We start from the raw sequence: 22,487 nt of genomic DNA, 5'->3' as shown, positions 1-22,487 counted from the left end.
TTTATAGCATAAGGGCACTCATAGTTAAGGTGGCACCAAGAAGGCAGAAAGAAATACAAGTCTACGGGTGAACTACGTTCTACAGATCGTGGTACACGTGCGATTAAAAGAAAATTAACAATAAAAATATATGTGCAGATAGACAATAAATTAGTCGTAGTCATACAGAAAAAAAGGCAGGAGAAAAACAAGGGCATGTTGAAAGCAGGTCTAATTTCTGGGAGAGGAACTAGAGAACGAATGGCAGCCAAGCGTTGGCAGCAGCATACTTTCTCACAGGCAGCTAAAGAGCCCCAAAGCATTGGCAATGCCAATAGGTCTGGCATATAACTAAAGCACCTCTTCATTCACTGGTTAGTATAGGGACTCAATAACTCATCACACATTCACTCGGTCAGTCATCCTTGCACTTGTGCATTCATTTGTCCATCCACTCATGCATCCATTCTTCCATCCACTGATTCTTTGGAATGGCACCACACATAGTCTATACTTAGCGATGTAACAAAGTGTAATAACAATCCACACAAACACTTGTTGGTTTGCCTTTGTAATACATTTTCATAATTAGCAGATCAGACCTATGGCAGCAGACCAAACTTTCTTCAATGAACCAATCCGTCCAAAAGCCTTTATCATTGATTTGTCACCATCACCAATTAAAGCAAACCGTATTCAACAAAAGCTTTTTAAAAATGCAACTATCAGGGCTGCAGTCATACAATTACAAATATGTATAAAATTACAGTTGGCAAAATTATATACTAAGCCTCCAAAAAATGGCTAACATGGATTCTCACAAAGTAAATCTACTACCCCCAAGGTTTTTCAGAGAGGAAAACAAAAATCAAAACCCTTACATACTCCAATGATCTGTGAGCTTCCGTGTACCAAAATACCTGATTACTGTCTTTGACACAGTTTATTAACAACTAGCAGCCCGTCCCGACGTTGTCCGGGAGCAAAAGGCTGCTTCAGGGCCCGCCCGCCCCGCAGAAGAGTTGTCTGTGCAAGTCCTGGCCCTGTTCAACTGATTTGGCCCACTTGTGTTATTTTTTTAATTTGTATGTATTGTTTTCCGCGTTTTATGTTGTCCGCAAGATGTGAGGAAAGTATTGTGTCACCTGTTTAATGTTTTTTTTTCTTTCGAAGGCTTTTTCCGTGTGTTTGTTTTTGTATCCCTTCAAAGAAGTTTCCCTTTCGTTTTGTCAAATGTGTGGTGAAGTCCTGGCAGTGCTAGAGTGATTATGGGCAGTTGTGTTATTTTCGTTATTCGCATGTCTTATTGTAAGCGTTTTATCTTGTCCGCAAGATGTGAGGAAAGTCTTGTGAATGCTGCGTAGTCGATTGCATTTCTCCGTTAAGAAAGGTCGGCTTTTTTTGTTCATTTTTACCCCCCTGTGACGTCGTTGGTCAATGGCCAATGGTTAAAGACTTTTTTTTTTGGTAAGCCGAAGTCGTGTGTGTGTTTTCTTTAGTGCGTTGTGATTGGTGTAGTATGCAATTAATCCTGCACCCTGTGAGGCGTCATTTGACACTCCTCGTTGATGGAAGGCCCGCCCATTTTTTTTAATGCGAAGGCGTCAATATTGTCTGGGTAACTGCAACAAATGTGTGTATATTTCTTATAGCGCGCACCTCTGCTGTTTTTGTATATTGGTGTTACCGCGCTGTATGTGTGAATTTAAATTCATTGAAAGCGCATTTCTGCTGAATGTGTTGGGATTTGCAAATGTTTGTTAGAAATTCATTGAAAGCGCATTTCCGCTCTATGTCTGCATATTGTGCGTTCTAAATTCAGTGAAAGCGCATTTCCGCTCTATGTGTGCATATGTAAGTGTGTTGTGAAGTCGCTCGGCCTATGTTTGTTATTTGCACTTGGCACGGCCCTGTAAACACCCACATTTGTTGTTTGAGACGCCCACGACCACGCCCTCAAGGGACTACTTTACCACTTTTGGCGTTTTTGCTTTTTTAATGTATATGGTGTACATATCTATAGCCTATGTCCTTCTGCCACATCTCCCCTTTCAAATGGTGTATTGGGTGTAGTGATTGGTGCATTACTTTTGTAGTTTACCTGGTTCAAAGGTTTGTGTTCTCTCTTTATAATAGTAGTATAGATTCCCCCATAAAGGCTATTCTCTTTAACATGCTTTTCATAATAAAGAGTAGATAAAGAACTGGTGGCTATGCTAAATGCTTGCACATCAAAATAAAATGTATTGGGTTGGGACTGTCCAGTCGCGGCCGGCACGGGTCACGGGTGGGGCAGCGGGCGCGGAGTCATGCGGGGTAGGGAGGAGAGGCGATGGGTCACGAGGGAGGGGGATTGCACAGTGTGGGAGGGGTCAATAAAAAAAATATATTTTAAACTTACCTTTCCCGGGTACCGCGTCTTCACTGCTCGGTCTGCTCCTGCTTTCAGGAACAGGAAGCAGGCAACCTCCCTCCCCTCCCTCAAGCCATCAAGCCAATCACAACGTTCCAGTGGATTGTTGTGATTGGTCGGGAGGCTGCCCAGCCAAGGGGTGTAGGGCATTTCATGTTTTCCATGTAGGCTGCAATGCAGCCTGCAAGGAGAAGTGCAGAGTATGCATGCCTGGTTTGGGCGTGAATGGGAAGTGAAAACTGCTCCCAGACCAAGGACAATGGCCTCGGAGTGAGAAGGTGTTGTTTCCCCTGGCATGAAGAGCAGTTGGGGTGGTCCAATGTGTAGGAAAGTAGGATCTGCTTACTATGGTTACCCCCAGTTTTTGCTGTGTTTCACTGGTTTATTGATTTTAGTCTGGCTGGGGCCCTGCTAATCAGGACCACAGCCTAGCTGTCCGCTCTCTAAATTGATTACCTGTACATTAGGTACACTCCAGATTTATTACAGGATCACCCTTGTGAGTCTCTAGTATATGGTACCTTAGGTACCAAGGGCATAGGTACCCTAGAGCCCTACCAAGGGCTGAAGCATGTACTATGCCACCCCTGGGAAGCCTTCCAAAATGGCACCACAGGTCTGCACTTGCAGCCTGTGTACGGTGGTGTAAGCACTCCTTACTTAGATATAGTATACCTATATCTACATAAATATAAATATATATATATATATATATATATATATATATATATATGTTTACAGGAAAGACCACTTTAGTGAAAAGTAGTCAAAGAAGACACAGCGGGGCAGTCGAGGTGATCCGTTTATTCACAGGCTGACAGGCATAATGCATTTCGGCAACCAAGCCTTCTTCAGACGCCACAGCCCGAGGGTCAAACCTCCACCCTCCTTTAAAGTTACTACGGCATTCCCAATTGGTGGAAAAGTCAGCTGACCCTGCTCCTTGGAAAGAGAGGTAGTCTCTGTATCGGACTGCAACTCCCAGTATGCACCAAGTTCACGTAAGTACTGGGAGCAGGGTGAAGTATATATATATATAATATATATATATATCTATACTACTATTATAAAGAGAGAACAGAAACCTTTTGGCAAGGTAAACTCGGGAACCACAGTGCCAATCCACACACCCAATACATTGTTGTAATCCTCAGGGTGTGTAGATGGACATAGGCTGCATAAAATTTTTAAAAAACGTAACTTAAAAAATGTAACTTTAAAAACAAAGTAGTCCCCAAAACTAGCACCGGCCGCGACGTAGCGCTGACCGCGACCAACACCTGCGTGATGACGACAGGCGGGGAGGAGCGGTGACGAGTGGCAACGAGCGACGAGGAGAGACGAGGAGTGGCACGGCGGCTCAGGTAAGGCGAGGCGGGAGGCGGTCCGGGCAATGTCGGGGCGGGCGGGGGCCCGGGAGTGGCGGTGAGCGCAGCTGAGGTAAGGCAGAGGCAGGAGGCAGGCGGGCGGGAGGCAGGCGGACGGGCAGGTGGGCGGGGTGTGGTATAGGCAATGTCGGGGCGGGCGGGCGGGGGCCGTTATAGACAATGTCGAGGCGGGCGGGTGTGCGGGCGGGGGCTCGGCCAGGACTAAACAAAAGCACAAAATGCTGCCCCCAGCCCCCTTCTGCCCCCGGGCAATGCCGGGGCGGGCTGCTAGTGTATATATATATATATATATATATATATATATATATATATATACACATATAAACCTATAAGCCACTCCTATGGCAGGCCTTGACAATCCTGAACGATTTAGAAAAGGGGGTGGTGATGAACAGAGTGTCTGAGTTAAGCAGACCACTCTTACCCAGTCCAAAGATCAGGGCTTGATCCATCACCGTTATTTATCTCACTGCCCCATCCCAGCTCAGAACCTGGCTATATGCAAATCAGTCTGTCCCTGGCCCAGTGCATCATGGGAACAGGGCAGACTAAACTACCAAGCCAATTCTTCACCAGAAAGGAGACAAGCTACCAGGGACCGGTTTCTGGCATTTCAGCCTTCTTCGGCCCGGCTTGCTTGAATCCTGATGGAGCAGTGAGAAAGGGACTCATGTCTGAGTATACCCTGCCACACCTATAGTGGCCAAAAACGATTTAGAAAAGGGGGTGGTGATGAACAGAGTGTCTGAGTTAAGCAGACCACTCTTACCCAGTCCAAAGATCAGGGCTTGATCCATCACCGTTATTTATCTCACTGCCCCATCCCAGCTCAGAACCTGGCTATATGCAAATCAGTCTGTCCCTGGCCCAGTGCATCATGGGAACAGGGCAGACTAAACTACCAAGCCAATTCTTCACCAGAAAGGAGACAAGCTACCAGGGACCGGTTTCTGGCATTTCAGCCTTCTTCGGCCCGGCTTGCTTGAATCCTGATGGAGCAGTGAGAAAGGGACTCATGTCTGAGTATACCCTGCCACACCTATAGTGGCCAAAAACGATTTAGAAAAGGGGGTGGTGATGAACAGAGTGTCTGAGTTAAGCAGACCACTCTTACCCAGTCCAAAGATCAGGGCTTGATCCATCACCGTTATTTATCTCACTGCCCCATCCCAGCTCAGAACCTGGCTATATGCAAATCAGTCTGTCCCTGGCCCAGTGCATCATGGGAACAGGGCAGACTAAACTACCAAGCCAATTCTTCACCAGAAAGGAGACAAGCTACCAGGGACCGGTTTCTGGCATTTCAGCCTTCTTCGGCCCGGCTTGCTTGAATCCTGATGGAGCAGTGAGAAAGGGACTCATGTCTGAGTATACCCTGCCACACCTATAGTGGCCAAATTCAGAGACTTAATTCAGAGACTCTGTCCCTCACCACCCCTTGTTGTAAATATTTTTGTCCACCCTAAGCGTGGAAGGGTATTCTCAGATGTGAGACCCTTGCTCATTGCACCATCAGGATTCAAGCAAACCGGGCCGAAGACGGCTGTAATGCCAGAAACCGGTCCCCGGGAGCTTGTTTCCTTCCCAGTGTAAGAATTGGCTTTTGTAGTTTGGTTTGCCCTGTTCCCATCATGCACTGGGACAGGAACAGACTAATTTGCATACAGCCAGGTTCTGAAACTGGGATGGTGCAGTGAGCTAAAAAACGGTGTTGGATCTAGCCCTGATCTCTGGACTGGGTGAGAGCTTTCTGCTTAATTCAGAGACTCTGTCCCTCACCACCCCTTGTTGTAAATATTTTTGTCCACCCTAAGCGTGGAAGGGTATTCTCAGATGTGAGACCCTTGCTCATTGCACCATCAGGATTCAAGCAAACCGGGCCGAAGACGGCTGTAATGCCAGAAACCGGTCCCCGGGAGCTTGTTTCCTTCCCAGTGTAAGAATTGGCTTTTGTAGTTTGGTTTGCCCTGTTCCCATCATGCACTGGGACAGGAACAGACTAATTTGCATACAGCCAGGTTCTGAAACTGGGATGGTGCAGTGAGCTAAAAAACGGTGTTGCATCTAGCCCTGATCTCTTGACTGGGTGAGAGCTTTCTGCTTAATTCAGAGACTCTGTCCCTCACCACCCCTTGTTGTAAATATTTTTGTCCACCCTAAGCGTGGAAGGGTATTGTCAGATGTGAGACCCTTGCTCATTGCACCATCAGGATTCAAGCAAACTGGGCCGAAGACAGCTGTAATGCCAGAAACCGGTCCCCGGGAGCTTGTTTCCTTCCCAGTGTAAGAATTGGCTTTTGTAGTTTGGTTTGCCCTGTTCCCATCATGCACTGGGACAGGAACAGACTAATTTGCATACAGCCAGGTTCTGAAACTGGGATGGTGCAGTGAGCTAAAAAACGGTGTTGGATCTAGCCCTGATCTCTTGACTGGGTGAGAGCTTTCTGCTTAATTCAGAGACTCTGTCCCTCACCACCCCTTGTTGTAAATATTTTTGTCCACCCTAAGCGTGGAAGGGTATTCTCAGATGTGAGACCCTTGCTCATTGCACCATCAGGATTCAAGCAAACCGGGCCGAAGACGGCTGTAATGCCAGAAACCGGTCTCCGGGAACTTGTTTCCTTCCCAGTGTAAGAATTGGCTTTTGTAGTTTGGTTTGCCCTGTTCCCATCATGCACTGGGACAGGAACAGACTAATTTGCATACAGCCAGGTTCTGAAACTGGGATGGTGCAGTGAGCTAAAAAACGGTGTTGGATCTAGCCCTGATCTCTTGACTGGGTGAGAGCTTTCTGCTTAATTCAGAGACTCTGTCCCTCACCACCCCTTGTTGTAAATATTGACAATCCTGAAGGCAGAGTGCTTAGTTTTGTGTGAGAGGGTGCACTAGCATGAGCTGAGCCCCCCTGCAGCTTTCGGAATCCCTTCCTTATAGCTGTTCTATGATATAGCCATATCATATACTCCTAAATGCATTATAATCCTCGCGGTTAATGCTAACTTTGGAATGGTTTGATCAAAACATGTTGTGTTTGATGTCAAACACTTTGGAATCCTACTCCCTGCCCCCCCCCTCGCCAGTTCTGGCGGCGGGGGTAGAATTCCACCCTTAGAGGGAGAAGACATGTACACACTTACTTACCTGGTAAATGTTTAAAAGAGCCCCAGCATCGCAAAATGGATGCTGCTGCCACAGACACAAGTCTGACCTCCTGCTGCTGGATGAAGCTCCGGCAGGGGAGGCCTGGACAATAGGTTTCCTGTCCTCCCCAGACAGGCTTTAGTGTATTGGGGGGTGGGTTGCATTCAGTGAATGCTTTTCAGACAGTGCCTGGGGCACACAAGGTGTCCCTGTGCATTTCCTAGTTCAAACCGGTTGCTGGGGCACTCAGCAGGTGGGACCCTAGTCCAACCCCTAAACTTAGTAGAAGTATAGGAACCCAGTCACTAAAACTTTAGATTATCCTGGACGAACCTCTGAATCAGAAATCTTGGACCTTCGACATTCCATATCGACTGGAAGATGGAAGAAATCTCCCTTGGGGTCAAGGAGTGACTCCCCTTTTCAAACCGGCACCAAAGAAGCAGCTTGCCAGTCTGTATTTTCAAGGCTCCCGATAGATCCCGAAGAATCTGCGACACAGGACATGGACTTCCAGACATCTCCAAGGCTGACACAAGTCCCCAGCGAAGCTGAGACCTGTAGCTATCACGAGAGACGTGGGACCGGAACTTCTGGCCATCCTGCACATTTACTAGTGCATCGACTTCCCGAGCTTTCCTGAAGTTGTGCATTGTGCTACTTGTAGTCCAAACCCTGAGCACCTTTGCATCGAAGAATGTGGGCCTACGAGTGTTCCGTGGGCCCGCTTTCAGCATTTCAGCTCGAGGCGCCTTCGCGATCCCTAGTCCGTCGACTGGTGGGTTCCCATGAAGGACAATCCTTTGTTTCTTGGACTTCTCTGGTTGCTCCAGACATGCCCTGACTCCCCTCCAAAGGGTGACTCCCTCAGATCTTGCTGGTCTGCTCTGAAGCCAATCTTGTCATCTTGCGTGGGTTGCTGTTGCCAAGGCTTGTCACCTTCCTGGTCACTGGTTAGTGACTCAAACTATGTCCACTCTGCTTTCAGGTTCTTCAGATCTCCGATCCACCCTTGGATCCATCCGGACACTCTTCACCTAGACGCCTGCAACACTTCTTTGCAGCTCTCCATTAGAATCGATGACAAAACACGACACAAAAAGACACCTATGCACCCGGCTTCCCTGGGTGATGTAACACGAGTACTTCGGTGCTACCGTGTGTCTTGAGTCTCGCAGTGTCCAGTATTGAAAGGGTTTCACCGTAGTCCGCTCCTAAGTGTCCCTATTCTTTAAAATTGTAACTTTAACTTTCTCCATAGAAGTCATTGGTGATTTGCAGCTGTGTTTAGACACTGCACACGTCCCCCATGGGTCTCCTGCGTCTCTACCTTGAGTAGTTCCTGGTTGCTGCAGCGGTTCTACAGGCTCTGGGCCTGGTCTCTATGTTGAGAGCGGTACTTATACCACTTTCTTAGTACATGGTTTGTGAGGACCCTAGGGCAAAACGTATACTGTGCTAATTTACTGTGTGCTATTTAAGTTCTTGTATTGTACTTTTGCCTCTAGCCTCATAAAGAGACTAGAGGGGTGTGTTTAGAATAAATACATATATTTTATATATATACCTGGTGTAGTGCTCTTTTTATTTGGTCATTCAAGAGATTATAGACTGGTAAAACAAGCTGCTTTACATTCCTTCAAGACTTAGCCTGAAGGCTGCTCTCCACAGCTACCACAAGGATAGCTTTCTATAAAGGTTGTCTAAACCTACCATCAATAAGGGTCGTTTGGACTGGTGCAAGGTGCCCTTTAGAATAGTGGACATCATATGCCAGGTCAACTTCTCACATTGGTGTGCAGCGTGTGGGATTCCAGCTTGCATTGTTTTACCAGATAATCTTGAAGATTGATCATTTAAAAAACCACTAAAGGTACCATAGGTACATATAATGCAAGCTTATAATATAATGCAAGCTTATAATACAGTAAGTTCTACTGAACTGTGTGTTAAGGGCCTAGCACACCCTTACCACGGCTTAAGAGAGGTTTAGTAGGAAACCAAATACTGTAGGTAGGTGCATACACCATACCTCACTAGTCATGACCACACCTCACTAGACATGTCTTCAAAGGAAGGACCTAGTGGGTGTGTTCCTGATGTCAGTCAAGTACAGACATCTAAGTATGACACATTCCCTTTCTAAGAGTTAAGGGCTCTGTGTGCCATGAGGAAATTGAAGCCAGGACAGAATCCCAATACCCAACGCCTTATAGAGGTGTTATTGCTTGATGACTTTAAGAAAGCATCAGATCCTGACAGGGTAGGCATTGGGGTGGGTACATCAGAGGAAGAGAACCCTGGTGGGTTGCCTCACTAGGACTCTGACACTGATGAAGACCAGTCCATCGATAATGATCTAGACCTGGGGAATCCAGTTCTGCCTGGAGAGGAGGAAGGCCAAGGTGGCCCTGTCTTTGTCCCCCCAGTTAGAGTTGATGGTGTGCCCAGAAGGACCAGATCTCCTTCAGTGGAGTCTAATCATTCTGGTATCTATAGGGTCCTCTGCCTGTTCTTATAGGAGGAGTAACTCCCTAGAGAAGAGAAAGCATCAAGCTAGGATGAAAGAAGCCCAGCTGAGAATAAGGAGACACAAGTAGCCTTAGAAAAGGAGACCCTAGAGCTTGAAAAAGCAAAAAAAAAAAGATGGGGCTAGAGCCCCATGGTGGCAGCAATGTCCCTAGTGGTAGGGATAGGTTGTATGACCATAGAAACCTTAACAAGATTGTCCCTCCCTATCAAAATGGGGATGAAATCCACAAATGGTTTACTGCACTGGAGAGGGCCAGAAAAGTACAGAAGGTACCACAGGAGCAGTGGGCAGCAATCTTGTGGCTCTCCTTTGCAGACAAAGGTAGAGAATAGCTCCTCACTGTAAGAATCTTCCTCAGTCTCAAGTGTAGAATCTGTGTACATTAAGTCTTCAATCTAAAATCTAAAACTTGGACTCCATCTTTGATGCTTTGCATGCAAACCTGAATGTCAGAAACACGAATCACCCCTCAACCTCTCCCTACCAAGGGTCTTAGGGGCAGGTGATTTTTTTATTGGAATTAATCCCAAGAAGCAGCTTCTCCTGACTAAATGGTAGCAAACAGTAACTACCAATAGCTGAAAGACAACTGCAAACTGTGGGCTGGTACCGCTGCTAGAGAATCAGGGTATTTATGAATTGGTGGTGGCAACTGCTCCTCACTTATGCTTGGTCTAGCTACTGAGCCTCTAGTCCTCAAACATGATCAGGAAAGTCTAGTCTCCGAGATTTCAGTCTCAGGCTTTCAGAACAAAAAATAATGGGCTTCCAAAGAGACTTAGTATTTATCAGTCTGTGATAGTCACTTTCTTGCTGTGCTAGACAAAGTCTTCCCACATGTACAAGAAGTGCAAGTGTCTCCAAACATCAGGTAGGAAAATGTACCAATTCCATAGTCTTTCCTTCAGGTAAGCCATTGCCAATATGATCATAGACAGTAACAGTCTGCATCTGTGACAAGAGTTTTACCAATATGCTTCCTTCTTCCAAGTCTATGCTTAGGAGGATTATTTGTTTATTCCTAACCGGGAACGATGAAGCTTTCATGCAGAACTGCTGATGTCTCAGGTTTCATTGAAACTGCCACGGGAACAAATAACTCCTTATGATAACAATCAAATCTCAAATGTTAGGCTCTTAAGCAGTAGGCCAAGTAAAGTTGATTGCACTTCCTTTTGATGAGAAGAACTAGTCTGATACCTCAACTGACAAAGTCATGTAAGAAATGAGTGATTATCACAGCCAAATAGGTGAGAACCATGCAAAATTTACTACGAAAACTACCTCAGCTCTTTCATCTGATAAATGCCTTCAGTCTTTTAAGAAATATGGACTATAGATTCCTGACATTAGCCTCCTCTTTCTCAGAAACGAACTAGCAGTCAAAGAGAAGGCACTGCAGAAAAAAAGACTTTGGGACTGATTCACAAAGGTAGATTTACATTGAGATGGCCCATCAAGTCACACCTAAGCTCCTATTGTGTGTGGCTGTCTAGGCGGAATACACAAAGGCATTTGTCACCCATCCCAGACATGTGATCAGAAACAGGCAGTAGGCACCAAATGGCTAAAGTAAGAAAATGCCCACCTACTAAAAGTGGCATTTTCAGAACGGCATTTTAAAATCCGACTTTACCATAAGTTTGGATTTTAAATTGTGATTCCAGGGACCCCAGACCTGAAGAGTTATCTCTTCGCAATTAGAAATTTCACTTAAGAAATGTAATGAGTTAATCCCAATGTTATCCTATCGCAGAGATAGGCCTTTAAGTAGTGAAAAACGAATGTAAGAGTTTTTCACTACTGGGTCATGTAAAACTTAAGAGTACATCTCCTGCTTTTTAACTACATTGCATCCTGCCCTCTGGGCTTTCCAAGGCATACCTTAGGGGTGACATATGTATTAAAAGGGAAGGTCTGGGCCTGGCAAGAGGGTTAACTTGCCAGGCTGACATGGCATGATGAAACTGCACAAACAGGTTCTCCACTGGCTGGCTCAATATATTTTTAAAGGGCTACTTCAGTGGGTGGCACAGGCAGTGCTGCAAGCCCACTAGTAGCATTTAATGCACAGGCCATGGGCACATGTAGTGTAATCTACTAGGGACTTATAGGTAAATTAGTAAATTAAATATGCCAAGCATGGTTATGCCAATCAAGCCCATGTTTAGAGCGTTGAACACAAGCACTGGTCAGCAGTGATAAAGTGCACAGGGTCCTATGGCCAACACAGTGGCGTAGCTGGGGGGGTGGGGGTACTGCCTCAAGCGGCACAAGTTATGGGGTAGCGGACACCCTCCCTCGCTCTTACCTGAGGCCCTCGTGGCCTGAAGAATCAGCAGCACCCCCACCTACCTGCAGCCGTGGTGACCATATGACTAGCCAGCCCTATCCCCCGCTCTTTGATCAGGCCACTGCAGACGGCAAATGTAGGGGCCGCCAATGGAGACCTAACGACTAGCTACACCACTGGGCCAACAAACACAAAATCAGCACATTTGGAGGTAAGTAGGCAAAAGATTTGGGGGAAGACCACCCTGAGGCAGTCAGGTCAAACAGGCTGGGAGTTTATATGTTCGCAAAGTATTCATCAGCAAGTTAAGGAACAGGTTAGATTCACACTTACACCTACATGATTTGAAGTTAAATTTGGTCTTTCTAGCATTGAAAACAGTTATGAGAGAAAAGCCTACAAATCTCTTCCATGCAAGAATGCAAGGTCTCACCTTGTGGGAATGGACAACACTATTGCAGATAGCCTGAGAAAGCATTTTCCCTCTCAGCATGAGTGGGAAATCCTACAGGAAGAGTTTGCTTCCCTTTATTCTTTTTTCATCTTGAAGTGCACTCTCGAAACACTACGGAGGGATGCGATCCCTGTGAGATGCCCTTCACCTCGCCGTACACCACCGGAGGGAAGTCGCACTGTGCAAGAACGGAAAGCAGCATATTCTTTCAGTGCACTTGGTGGATCTCAAGACGTTCATTTCACCTGTCTCCATTTTGCTGGGTAAATGATACCCCCCTTTTATCTCGCTTACTACTCGCCTGTGTATAACCAATCCCTACCTTTGCCTCTTCTGAAAGTCGAGCACGCCACTAACAAAGGATGGGCCTTAACTCAGCCTATAGAGATAGACGAAGAAACTGCTCCACCTTTAAATAAAAATAAAAAGAGGACAAGAACTATCCAGGCATACAGTCTAAAACATGGAGCCCTCTTTAAATATCACCTCGAGCTCCTGCAACTCCATGGTTTAAACTATTTGTAAACATGTTTTATCATCAGAGGGCCTGTACTAGTTTGAAATGCTTATACTGGAACTGGACCTAAATTGCGTGCAAGCTAGGACTATTATCATAAACTGTATACTAGTCGGATTATCAGATAACAGAATAGGATCTACAGTTTTAGTTATCCAACTCAATGTTTTTGCCTTTGACCTATCCTAGAAACCTATAAAAATATTGAATTTGCTCACTCGCACGATCCCCAGTAACTTGATGTCATTCGTCATCGCTGTTCACTATCTTGGCGGGCCCTAGAGGACTCACTCATAGATATCAGGTCAACACTTTGGTCCCTCACCTTCCCCAGCCTTCTCTCACACTCATCTATAATGATGTGTAATGGACTCACACCTTCGCCTCACAACACGAGAAAGACGAATACCTGACTCAAGCCTTTGCCTCACATCATTCCTAAGGTTGATCGTGTGCACTTTAAAAACCTGCTTGACGCATTTTGTTCAGCTATGGAACCTTTGACAGCAACGGATACTAGCCTAGTAAAATCTGGCAAACATGTTTATAAAATAAATTATCCCCCAAACATTACAAAAAATGTGGATAAGAAGTTTAAACACAGACTACTAAAAGCCCTTCCTGAAACATTGATCTCTGACCCATACTTCTGCATAAAAAAATATGTTAACACTTGTGACTTCATCCTCTATATGAGAAGAAGGGCACGTTGGAGGAAAGCCTTTCTCTCTCTCTGCTCCAGATCTCCACATCCTAAAAAATCCCCATGACTCAAGACTCTCAGTAACCCCCTCCATCTCCATCTATAATTATGAGACAATACTCATTGAAGCATCAGATGACAACCCATAGCTATTTGAGAAAAATGTTCCCCTATATCAAAAAAGCTGTATCCACGAATATGCCCTACTCCTCCCAAGGCAGCTCTATACAGGCGTGCAACAGGCACTCACCTTCAAGGGGATCTTAACCAACCCCTATCGCTCGTTATACCACACCACATTCCCACTGCACACCAAGTGCAAACACTACTGAACCATATAGCCATGGTAACCATTCACTTCCTTTGACATGCCTATCCACCGCCTCTCTCTACAATCCATAGAAGTCCCAAAGACTACACCTAATATCACAGACCTCAACCAGTCACTCACCCTGCCTCCCTCACCTCACACTAACCCCCTACGAACTAATCAGAAGCCCTCAGACTCCTCAGATCCTTTATCACTACTCGCACACACCCTTGGCCAACAGCAAAACGCCAACCCAGGATTCAACACCACACCTGCTACATTCCCAGCACTCCAAGATGACAAGGCTGATGCCACGTCTCCCACATCGCTACTTGCTAGTCAAACATACCGGACCAGCATAGATTCCAACACTCCATCTACCCCTCTCCCCATAAATCAAGCCCCCTATTTATCCTCACACATCCTACTAGCATCCTGGACGGATGAGATCGCACAAACATTACATCAAATAACCGAAGACTTACATAGTCTTATACATCTTACCATTAAGTCGACTACCAATTATGGGATAAGAAAGCAGCTCAGTTCAACCTCGCCTGGCTGCGAACAACTTAACTCTTTCCCTTCAATGCTTCCAATTCTCCCTACACCCACCCTGTCCTAATCTGTCCCGAAGCACCAATTTCTGAGTTGGAGAACACTTCCCTGCCCCAACGTATCCTCTAGACCCTTAAGATCCTCTCATTATCAGAGGAAGATACCGAATCACTCCTACTATCATACAACTCTCTACACCATGAGAATATTGACAATCAGAGTCAAATCCAATCTATCTCTACAAACCCTCACAGAAACATCAAATCCAACCTCAGAATGATAAATAAACATAACCTCAAGAGAATTAAACTTACCCAGTCTCCTAAAGACATTCCCAAATCCTTTCCTAAATGCATTCTTCTCAATTGTAGATTGGCTGTTAGACATGCAGCTGACCTCGTAGATCTCATCCTAGCACATGATCTCGGCCTCTTGATCCTGACAGAAAGTTGGCTGAATGACTCCTCTGCACCTATCCTCGACATTCTAGTCCCTCCTAGTTAAGATATCACTAGACTAGATAGACCTATCAGACTAGCGGGTGGCACCACTTTTATTCACTGCAACAGCCTTTCAGTTAAACAATTACAGTCCCCTGCTCTTTCATCATGTGAATATCTATGTATTGAAATTGCCTGCAACAAAGATCCCCTCTGCAAACTGCCGGTGATAATCTCTCCTTTGTAGAACAAATCATGGATATCATCACAACACACACTGGTCAACATGGCACTCAAATATTCCTAGGAGACTGGTGGGATCTAAATGACCCTATAGTTAACAGCCTTAAATCTTTCTTACGGATCTTAACTTTATACAAATTTGTGATAGCCCCACATACAACAGGAGAGAGATCTTAGCTCTTATCATCTCAAAAAATAACTCTACCCAATTGGAATCTATCATCCTCTGTGATTGGTCTGACCATCACTGCATCACCTTCCACATCACTATTCCCTTGAGAACAACTACCACACAATTTAGAAAAGAAACAGATACATATGAATCACTGCAAGACTTAATTTGAGCCCATGAAGGTCTTCTGAGAGAGGTCTGGAGAATTGTTCACTACCCTCATTGGAGACATCAAAAGACGCTTAGCTTGCCTTGAGCATGTGTTCCCTCTGATCAGGTGCCTGACCGTCTCTTGACACCTCAACCGCATCCTGGCCACATTAATAGACACATTTTTTGAGCTAGTAGTCTTGCGTGACCTGAAACTTATCTCGTGCAAGGCTTTTTTTTGGCTGCCCGTAACACTGACCAAGCATACTGTTCAGCTGAAGGCTATTTGTGCCTCAGAATGTTTAATGCATTTAACTTGGACAAGGAAGTCCCTCCTCCCTGGTAGTGTAAGTTTGTATTAGCATCACCAAGGCATTTTGGTCTGTACAAAAGGACTACATTTTTATTTTACAATTAAAATCAACGCGACACAGTGTTTTTAAAGCGTTTGTTTGCACAAAGGGCAAAAAGCCTTTACAAAACACTTTGTTACAATTAAAATAGAAGCGAGGAAAATGCTAATTTTCATCCAAGTGCCTTGTTATGCACTTGTTCTGGGCCCTGCCAAAATATATGACATGACACAGAGTTGCCAATAACTTCTGGATTAAACCATGAACATATTTTCAAGATTTCCCAGTGATACGCCAACATACACAAAAACTGTAAGTCTAAGGAGTCCTTTATCAACCTACTCATCTGAAGTTAGTTTGGTAAAATTGTGCGTATAAATAATATTTTATCTGTCCTGAAGCATAGTGCTTTAATTCAGTCACTTCAATACATACAGCCTTGTTTGGTTCTGGCTTGAGTAATCCTATCCAAATGTACACAAGTCTGCTTGTGAAGGCCTGCTTTGAATATCATGTCAGGGCCAGCCCAGGAAGAGCCATCGGAGCAAAAGTTAGCTCAAGTAGTAATGTTGTTATTCTTACTAGGAGAAGGTTAGTCTTTTAGTCCCAGTTCCAATAGGGAGCACTCATCTAGGTCAGAAGGGACCTCTTCTTTGATGTTCAAGGGGTAAAGACAAAAGAGAGGCCCAGGCAAGAGGTTGTGAAGTCTGCCAATTTGGAATTTAGAGAGAGTAGTAGAAATCAAACTGCAGAATTTGCAGATATGATACTGTAGTGCTCAGGGAAATCTCAGTGAAAGACAAGGATGTGTTCCTTGATGGCTTATAATTTGCAGCAATAATGTTAGGGATAAACGTTATCGAAATGTAAGTTTGAATGACATTTCATTTGATAGCAGAGAAGTCAAGAAGAGAAATCCTGGATTTCTCTTCTTGTTTGCCTTGCCCTAGAGTCACTGCTAGGCTTGACTTACGAACCAGAGCTTGCAGAGTCAGTTTACACACCTCCTTCCAGGGACAGCACGGTGATATTTGCTTGCAAGACATGCCTTTTATTTGCCAGGAAGCATGAATGATACCTTAGCAGAAAGGGGATCCAGAGATCTCTGCAGTGAATACTTCTTGTGGAGCAGTATGCTTTGTGCCTAGTGTCTTGCTATGGAAAGGAGGAGTGGTATTCTAAAGATATTGGATATAAAGGGATTGGGTTGAAGGTTCCAGGCTGATGGCAGGACACACCGTTCCCCAGTTGCATCTAAAATGTATTCCATTACCTTAATGGGTCATGTGGCAGCAGCTAAGAGCAATTTCCAACCTATACGTTATCACAAAAGGACCTAGTGGAGGCGTCAGTGGTGTGAATGGATTAGGGACTATATGTCCCAGAAGTTTTAGAGTAGCCATCATGGGTGTGGTTTCCCTATAAATACAGCCACAATCACAATAATGCTGCTCAGTATTCTTTGGACTTCCTATAGGAAAGCTTTGTGGCAGCAGCACTCAACTGGAAATCTGAAGCACTTCATTCTAGAAGACTACAATGCTTTTGAGTGCTGATAATAATGTTTCTGCATGCCAGTTATTTTTACTCCAAACAGTGTTTGGAGGTTTTCTGACTTTCAACATTGCAGAAAGCAATCTTTATTTAGCCATATTCGATATATTGGTTAGTTTGTGTGTTTGAAATTGTAGAGTAGACTGTGGGCTACAGAAAACCTGGGAAGGTCAATTTGATGGAACAACATTGTGCAGAGCCCTCAAACCTTAACTTCACTTCATTTTGGAGACTTGTGTCTAATTAAGGCTTCAAAGAGGAGATCGAAACTGCTGGTTTATTGAATATGACTGTTGTTGAAGAGTGCATGAACTCAAGATCTGCAGCATTTTCAAAAGTAAATTCAGTAGAAGTAATTCAAGGATCACATTGTAAAACGGATGTATTGTACAATGTGTAAAAACTGTTGTCGTTCATTTTTTCTCAGCAGAAGGCTCTTTCATAGCCAGGGAAAGCAAGCAGTCACTCAAGTGATTAGTGAGGACAGTCTTTGAACTGGGAGGTGTGGGGATAAGAAGTAAAACAAACTAATTTCTAACCTTGCTTTTGCAGGTCTCTTTTCCAAAAATCATTTCCCCCCAACAAGCCACTTTGATTATCTTTATTCTAATTTTAGACAGACTTGGCAGAGCTGGAGAAAGGGCCATCTTGAGCAACGGTAAGATCCTGCGATATGGAAAAGAGGACTTTGGAGCGGACTCATGATCTGCAGGAAACAAAGTTTAAAAATAGTCAACGGTCGGTTTCCAGTGGTCTCTTTAGACCACTCTGAGGGATCGTCCCCCACCTTAGGCCCCTGTCTAGAGGCTGTTGCCAGATGGATGCAATCTTCCTGTTTAAAGCTCAATGGGGAGAAAACTGACATCATCCTACTGGGCAACCCTTCTCCCTCTGCCCTTGCATCCATCTGGCCATCATGTTTAGGCCCATCCCCCGTCCCTAAGTCCCAGATAAAGAGCCTTGGGATCTGGCTCGATAAAGCACTTGACTTTTCGGTCCAGGCTACCAAGACGGCCGCCACTTGTTTCGGGCTAATGAGGATGCTGCGGAAGGTGCTCCCTCTGCTCCCATTCCAGGCGAGGAGGGTCATGGTCCAGGCCCTGATACTCTCCCGCCTGGACTATGGGAATGCTCTTTATATGGGAGTCCCGACCTCCGTCACTCAGAAGCTCCAAGTCACACAAAACAGTGCGGCTCGCCTACTTTACAACATCCCCCGCTGGCAGTCAGCAAAGAACGCCCTAAAGGAACTTCATTGGCTCCCTGTGGCGGCAAGAGTGCAATTTAAGGCTATGTGTATTTTACACAAATCGTTCCATCGAACGGGCCCTGTAATTCTACACCCTATGGTTACGCCATATGTCCCGTCCCGTTCCCTTCGCTCTTGCACCCTTCAGCTGGCAACGTCCGTCAAAGTCAAGAAAGCCCGCTGGGGAGGCCGCTCTTTCTCTCATACAGCGGCGAGACTTTGGAACTCCCTCCCGCTTTCTCTTCGGGAACGCAACAACCATATGTCTTTTAGGAAGGCCCTGAAAACGCACTTGTTTGCCAACACCTGCTGAACTACCCTGAGCCCGCACTAAGTAATCATTCACAAGCGCTGCGAGGCCTCCGGGTAGCTACGCGCTATACAAGTGCAATTTTCATTTCCATCTGTAAAACATTGCTGCTTCTAATGGACAATGTTTCTGAGATCCAGCGGAAGAACGGATGGAGCATCCTTTTCACCAGAGCACCTCAATATAAACTCCCTCACGCGTGTCCTAAACCTGTTTGGACTAAACTTTTACTCTTACCCTGGGAAAAAAATAACTCTGCAATTTCTATGAAACCTAATATGAAAAGAAGCCTGGTGTATCTAATATTGCATACTAACGCCATGCTGCAAGGGCCTCTGAGGGACACCCAGCCGGAAGCTTTGTGTTTTTCTTTGATCTTCTTCACCGCCCAGCCATTCCAACACATCCAATACTGGAAAGCCTTTCTTAGATCAGACTTCAGGACTCTACCCTCTGTTGAAGTTTGTACTCCAAAAAAGTTGGTAACTTGTTCACTCCAAACTGTATTTGATTATGTGCTCTTTCAAGTTTTACAGTCATGTGGCTGCCGATGGACCAACTCATGCTAAAGAGACCTCTAGAAAAGATGACTTGTGAAACCCGTAGAATTGCCACCATTCACTTTCATTAAAACAGTTAGCGTTACTTTTTAACAGGTTTGCCAGTTTTTAGAACTTGGTTTGGACTTTACACTGGTTGATCGCTACAACCCATGGCACTGCCATCTCAGTTAGACTTGACCTTAGCTGTCAAGAGAAGCTCGATTTTCTGCATTGGGATAAACCTGGCCAGACTGTCGTCCAAGTTTTTTCTCACTACTTCCACCGCTGAACTTGAGATGGAATTTGCAGATTATGGACCCTGTATCGGTACTCATTTTTGGGGAGCAGGACTTATTTTTATCATTAGACTTTGACCAACAACAAGGGAGAAAGAAGGAGGAAAAGAAGGATTGAAAGATAGGTAAACAATGACAAAGGGACAAAGTACAGAAGACAAAAGCCTACTGTAGTGAGATAATGAGACAAGAAGCATGGGGTGGTTGAAGAAAGAGGCATCAGGTGGATTCAACAATAAGATACTTTGGTACTCCAAAACCCCACCAGTTGGCCGTGCCAAATTCAGTCTCCTTAGAAAGACTTTGGGTCTCTGCACTAATTACTTAACATATTGGGTAGTGTCCCCATCCCCCACCCCCACACACACCACCACAGCCACAAGAACTTTATAAACAAACTACTTACAACATTCATTGTTGTCTGTTGCGATACCACAAATAATTTAAAAAAAATCCTTCAATGTAGCTAAAATAAAATAATTACATTTTAGCTCAGTCAAAACTTTGCAAATCTCTCCTTCGTTGTCACTTGAAATTCACACATTTTAAACACTCCTGCCTGTGCTTTTATAAATACAATTTCATTTTCCCTCCTACAATACACTATTTCCTTCTGGAAGTGTCAACTATTAGTTTGAGTAACACTAAAGAACAACGTATGGCCTCATATACTACCTTGCAGTGGTGCAGATTACAACTGTTTGGAATTCGAAATAGAGTCTAGTTAGCGCGTGGAAGAATGACCAGTCACAGCTTTCCTGGCATAATCCAGATAATACTTTGTTAATTCATTTTCTGGGATGAAAATACACACAAGTACATTTTAAGCTGAGGAAAAGAAACCTAGATAACTTCCCAGCTTATTTTTTCTGCACTAAGAAAACATGTTTCCCTTGGCACACCCCATTCCACAACACCCACAATGATTTTGAAGAGTGCTCTTTTCCCATCCAGGGAATGGATTTAATCCTGCCCCTGAAAGAATTAATTTCTGGCCATTTGCAGGGTGCGTAATTGTAAGAAAAGTGTTCATGAACACCCACAAAATGTGATTTTGCATGTGTTTACAAAATTCGAGGCATTCCCGTCCTGCAAATCCCGCTCCTCACCCAAACAGGAATATTTATCCACACGGAAACCCCTGTGTAAGTAAATCCATTTAGGAGTGCAAATCATGTTTTAATGAATTACAACAATGACATTTCATTCACAACTGAACAGGTAAGTGAGCCTAACAACTGCAAACAGCTTTGTCAATCAGTCGTTAAAGTCGAAAACCTGATCTTCCTCCTCGTTTCAAAAAGCTGTTCAAAACAGTTCATTACAGACATTTGAAACATGCTATATCAACATTTTCCACCATTACCTGTTTGAGTCCTTAATCGATACATCGGTAGTCTGTGAAAAAATGATGCACTTTTAGGAACCAGCGGTGTGCCTGATCTCCGCCCAAAAGCTAAGGATTGAAGGACACTGGCCTCTTTCGGGTTGCATGTAATAAAGGCAGCTTTCTTTTCCTTTAATGTAACTTCTGTTCAAATATAAGAAATTGTTTTAGTCATAAAACCAATTTCAGCTGGATTAATCAATGCACAGCAAAGGAGGTGGGAATAAAGTTTTGTTGACAGGGTACTCTTTTGAAAAAGTTATGAGTACTCTGTCCACCAAAATTATAATCTGTTTACCCTACATATGGCCGGGAGGACCGCCAGCTTTCCATCAATGGAGACCTCCCTCATTGGCTGAATGGAAGGCAAGCTTCTTCCAACAGCCTGTAGTACGGGCCATTGGAGGAAGGGCATTACACCACCACACAAAGGGGTCGATTATGATGGTGGTGAATTCGTATCCTCCGGGCCGGTGGAAACAACCGCCGGCCCGGAGGATGCGGATTCACCGCCGCGGTCACAGAAAACACCCACCGCAAGATTATGATGGTGGTGGGAATATCAGCGGACGGCAGGTCCGTCTGCTGCTGATCCTCGGGGTGTTGACCGCAATTTGGTGGCGGTGTCTGCAAGACACCGTCAGCCAAATCAGGATGTGTGTTTAAACATGCTTTTCCGCAGCTGATTTTCCGCCGTGGAAAAGCATGTGGACCTTTGCTTCTGGGGGCCCCTTGCGGGCCCCCAGGGTGAAGGGGGGGGGGGTGCACTTGGGGGGTAGCTATGGTACCCCCCTGCATTTGCATGCACAAAGCGTCAGGCACCGCGCGGTGCCTGCCGCTTTGTGCATGTAAGTGCAAAGCATGCATTTTTAACCTTGCGGCGGGTGCTGCTTCAAGCAGCACCCGCCGCAATGTAAAAGATACGGGATGTGACCGCCAGGGTGGCGGTCACATCCTAATTGGTATGGAGGGACCGCCGCTGCCCCTGCGGACCGTCCCTCCACCTCTGGGGTGGCGGACGGACGCTGGTCCGTCCGCCATCCTAATAGGCACCTAATTTGGGTGGACGGTGTAAAGTACTTTTTTCCGCAGTCACTGCTAGATAAAACCTGGTGGTGAGAAAATCATATAATGACCACCGCACCCAGGACAAAACGCCCTGGGGTTGGTGGTCATTATTTCAACAGCAAAGTCTTTTGGAATTTGTAGTTGAAAATCAAAAACTTAGTTGAAGTTAGGTGGACAGTCATCAAAATGGAAGGCATATGACCACCAAACTTTTGATACTTTCCTGACATCATACTGAGATCACATCTGGGCTAGGATGATCTCTAAATTTGACAGAAGGTAGTCTGTCAGGGTGGAGGATGTAATGTCCACAGCCACCCTGATGGGTGGAGTATAGTCTGACAAACTTCAGATAGGGCCCATAGAATTTCAATAGCAGCAAATGTATTACAGCAAGTGAAGGGATGCCATAAATATTACATATTATATCCATA

At 45.0% G+C, this 22,487-nt stretch overlaps 1 protein-coding gene across 2 annotated transcripts in view; it reads right to left on the bottom strand.

Annotated features, from left to right (window-relative positions):
- Positions 1-22,487, bottom strand: part of LRRC72 (leucine rich repeat containing 72) — a 109,078-nt gene that overhangs the window by 12,794 nt on the left and 73,797 nt on the right. For both annotated transcript variants that reach the window (XM_086940005.1, XM_086940006.1), the window contains one exon: positions 20,965-21,129. In XM_086940005.1, coding sequence (XP_086796131.1) covers positions 20,965-21,129 — 165 coding nt within the window. The remainder of the gene's footprint in view (positions 1-20,964; positions 21,130-22,487) is intronic.

Source organism: Lissotriton vulgaris, chromosome 10 (assembly GCF_964263255.1).
Source record: "Lissotriton vulgaris chromosome 10, aLisVul1.2, whole genome shotgun sequence".
NCBI classification, from domain to species: domain Eukaryota; kingdom Metazoa; phylum Chordata; class Amphibia; order Caudata; family Salamandridae; genus Lissotriton; species Lissotriton vulgaris.
This window is presented reverse-complemented; position numbering and strand designations above follow the sequence as displayed.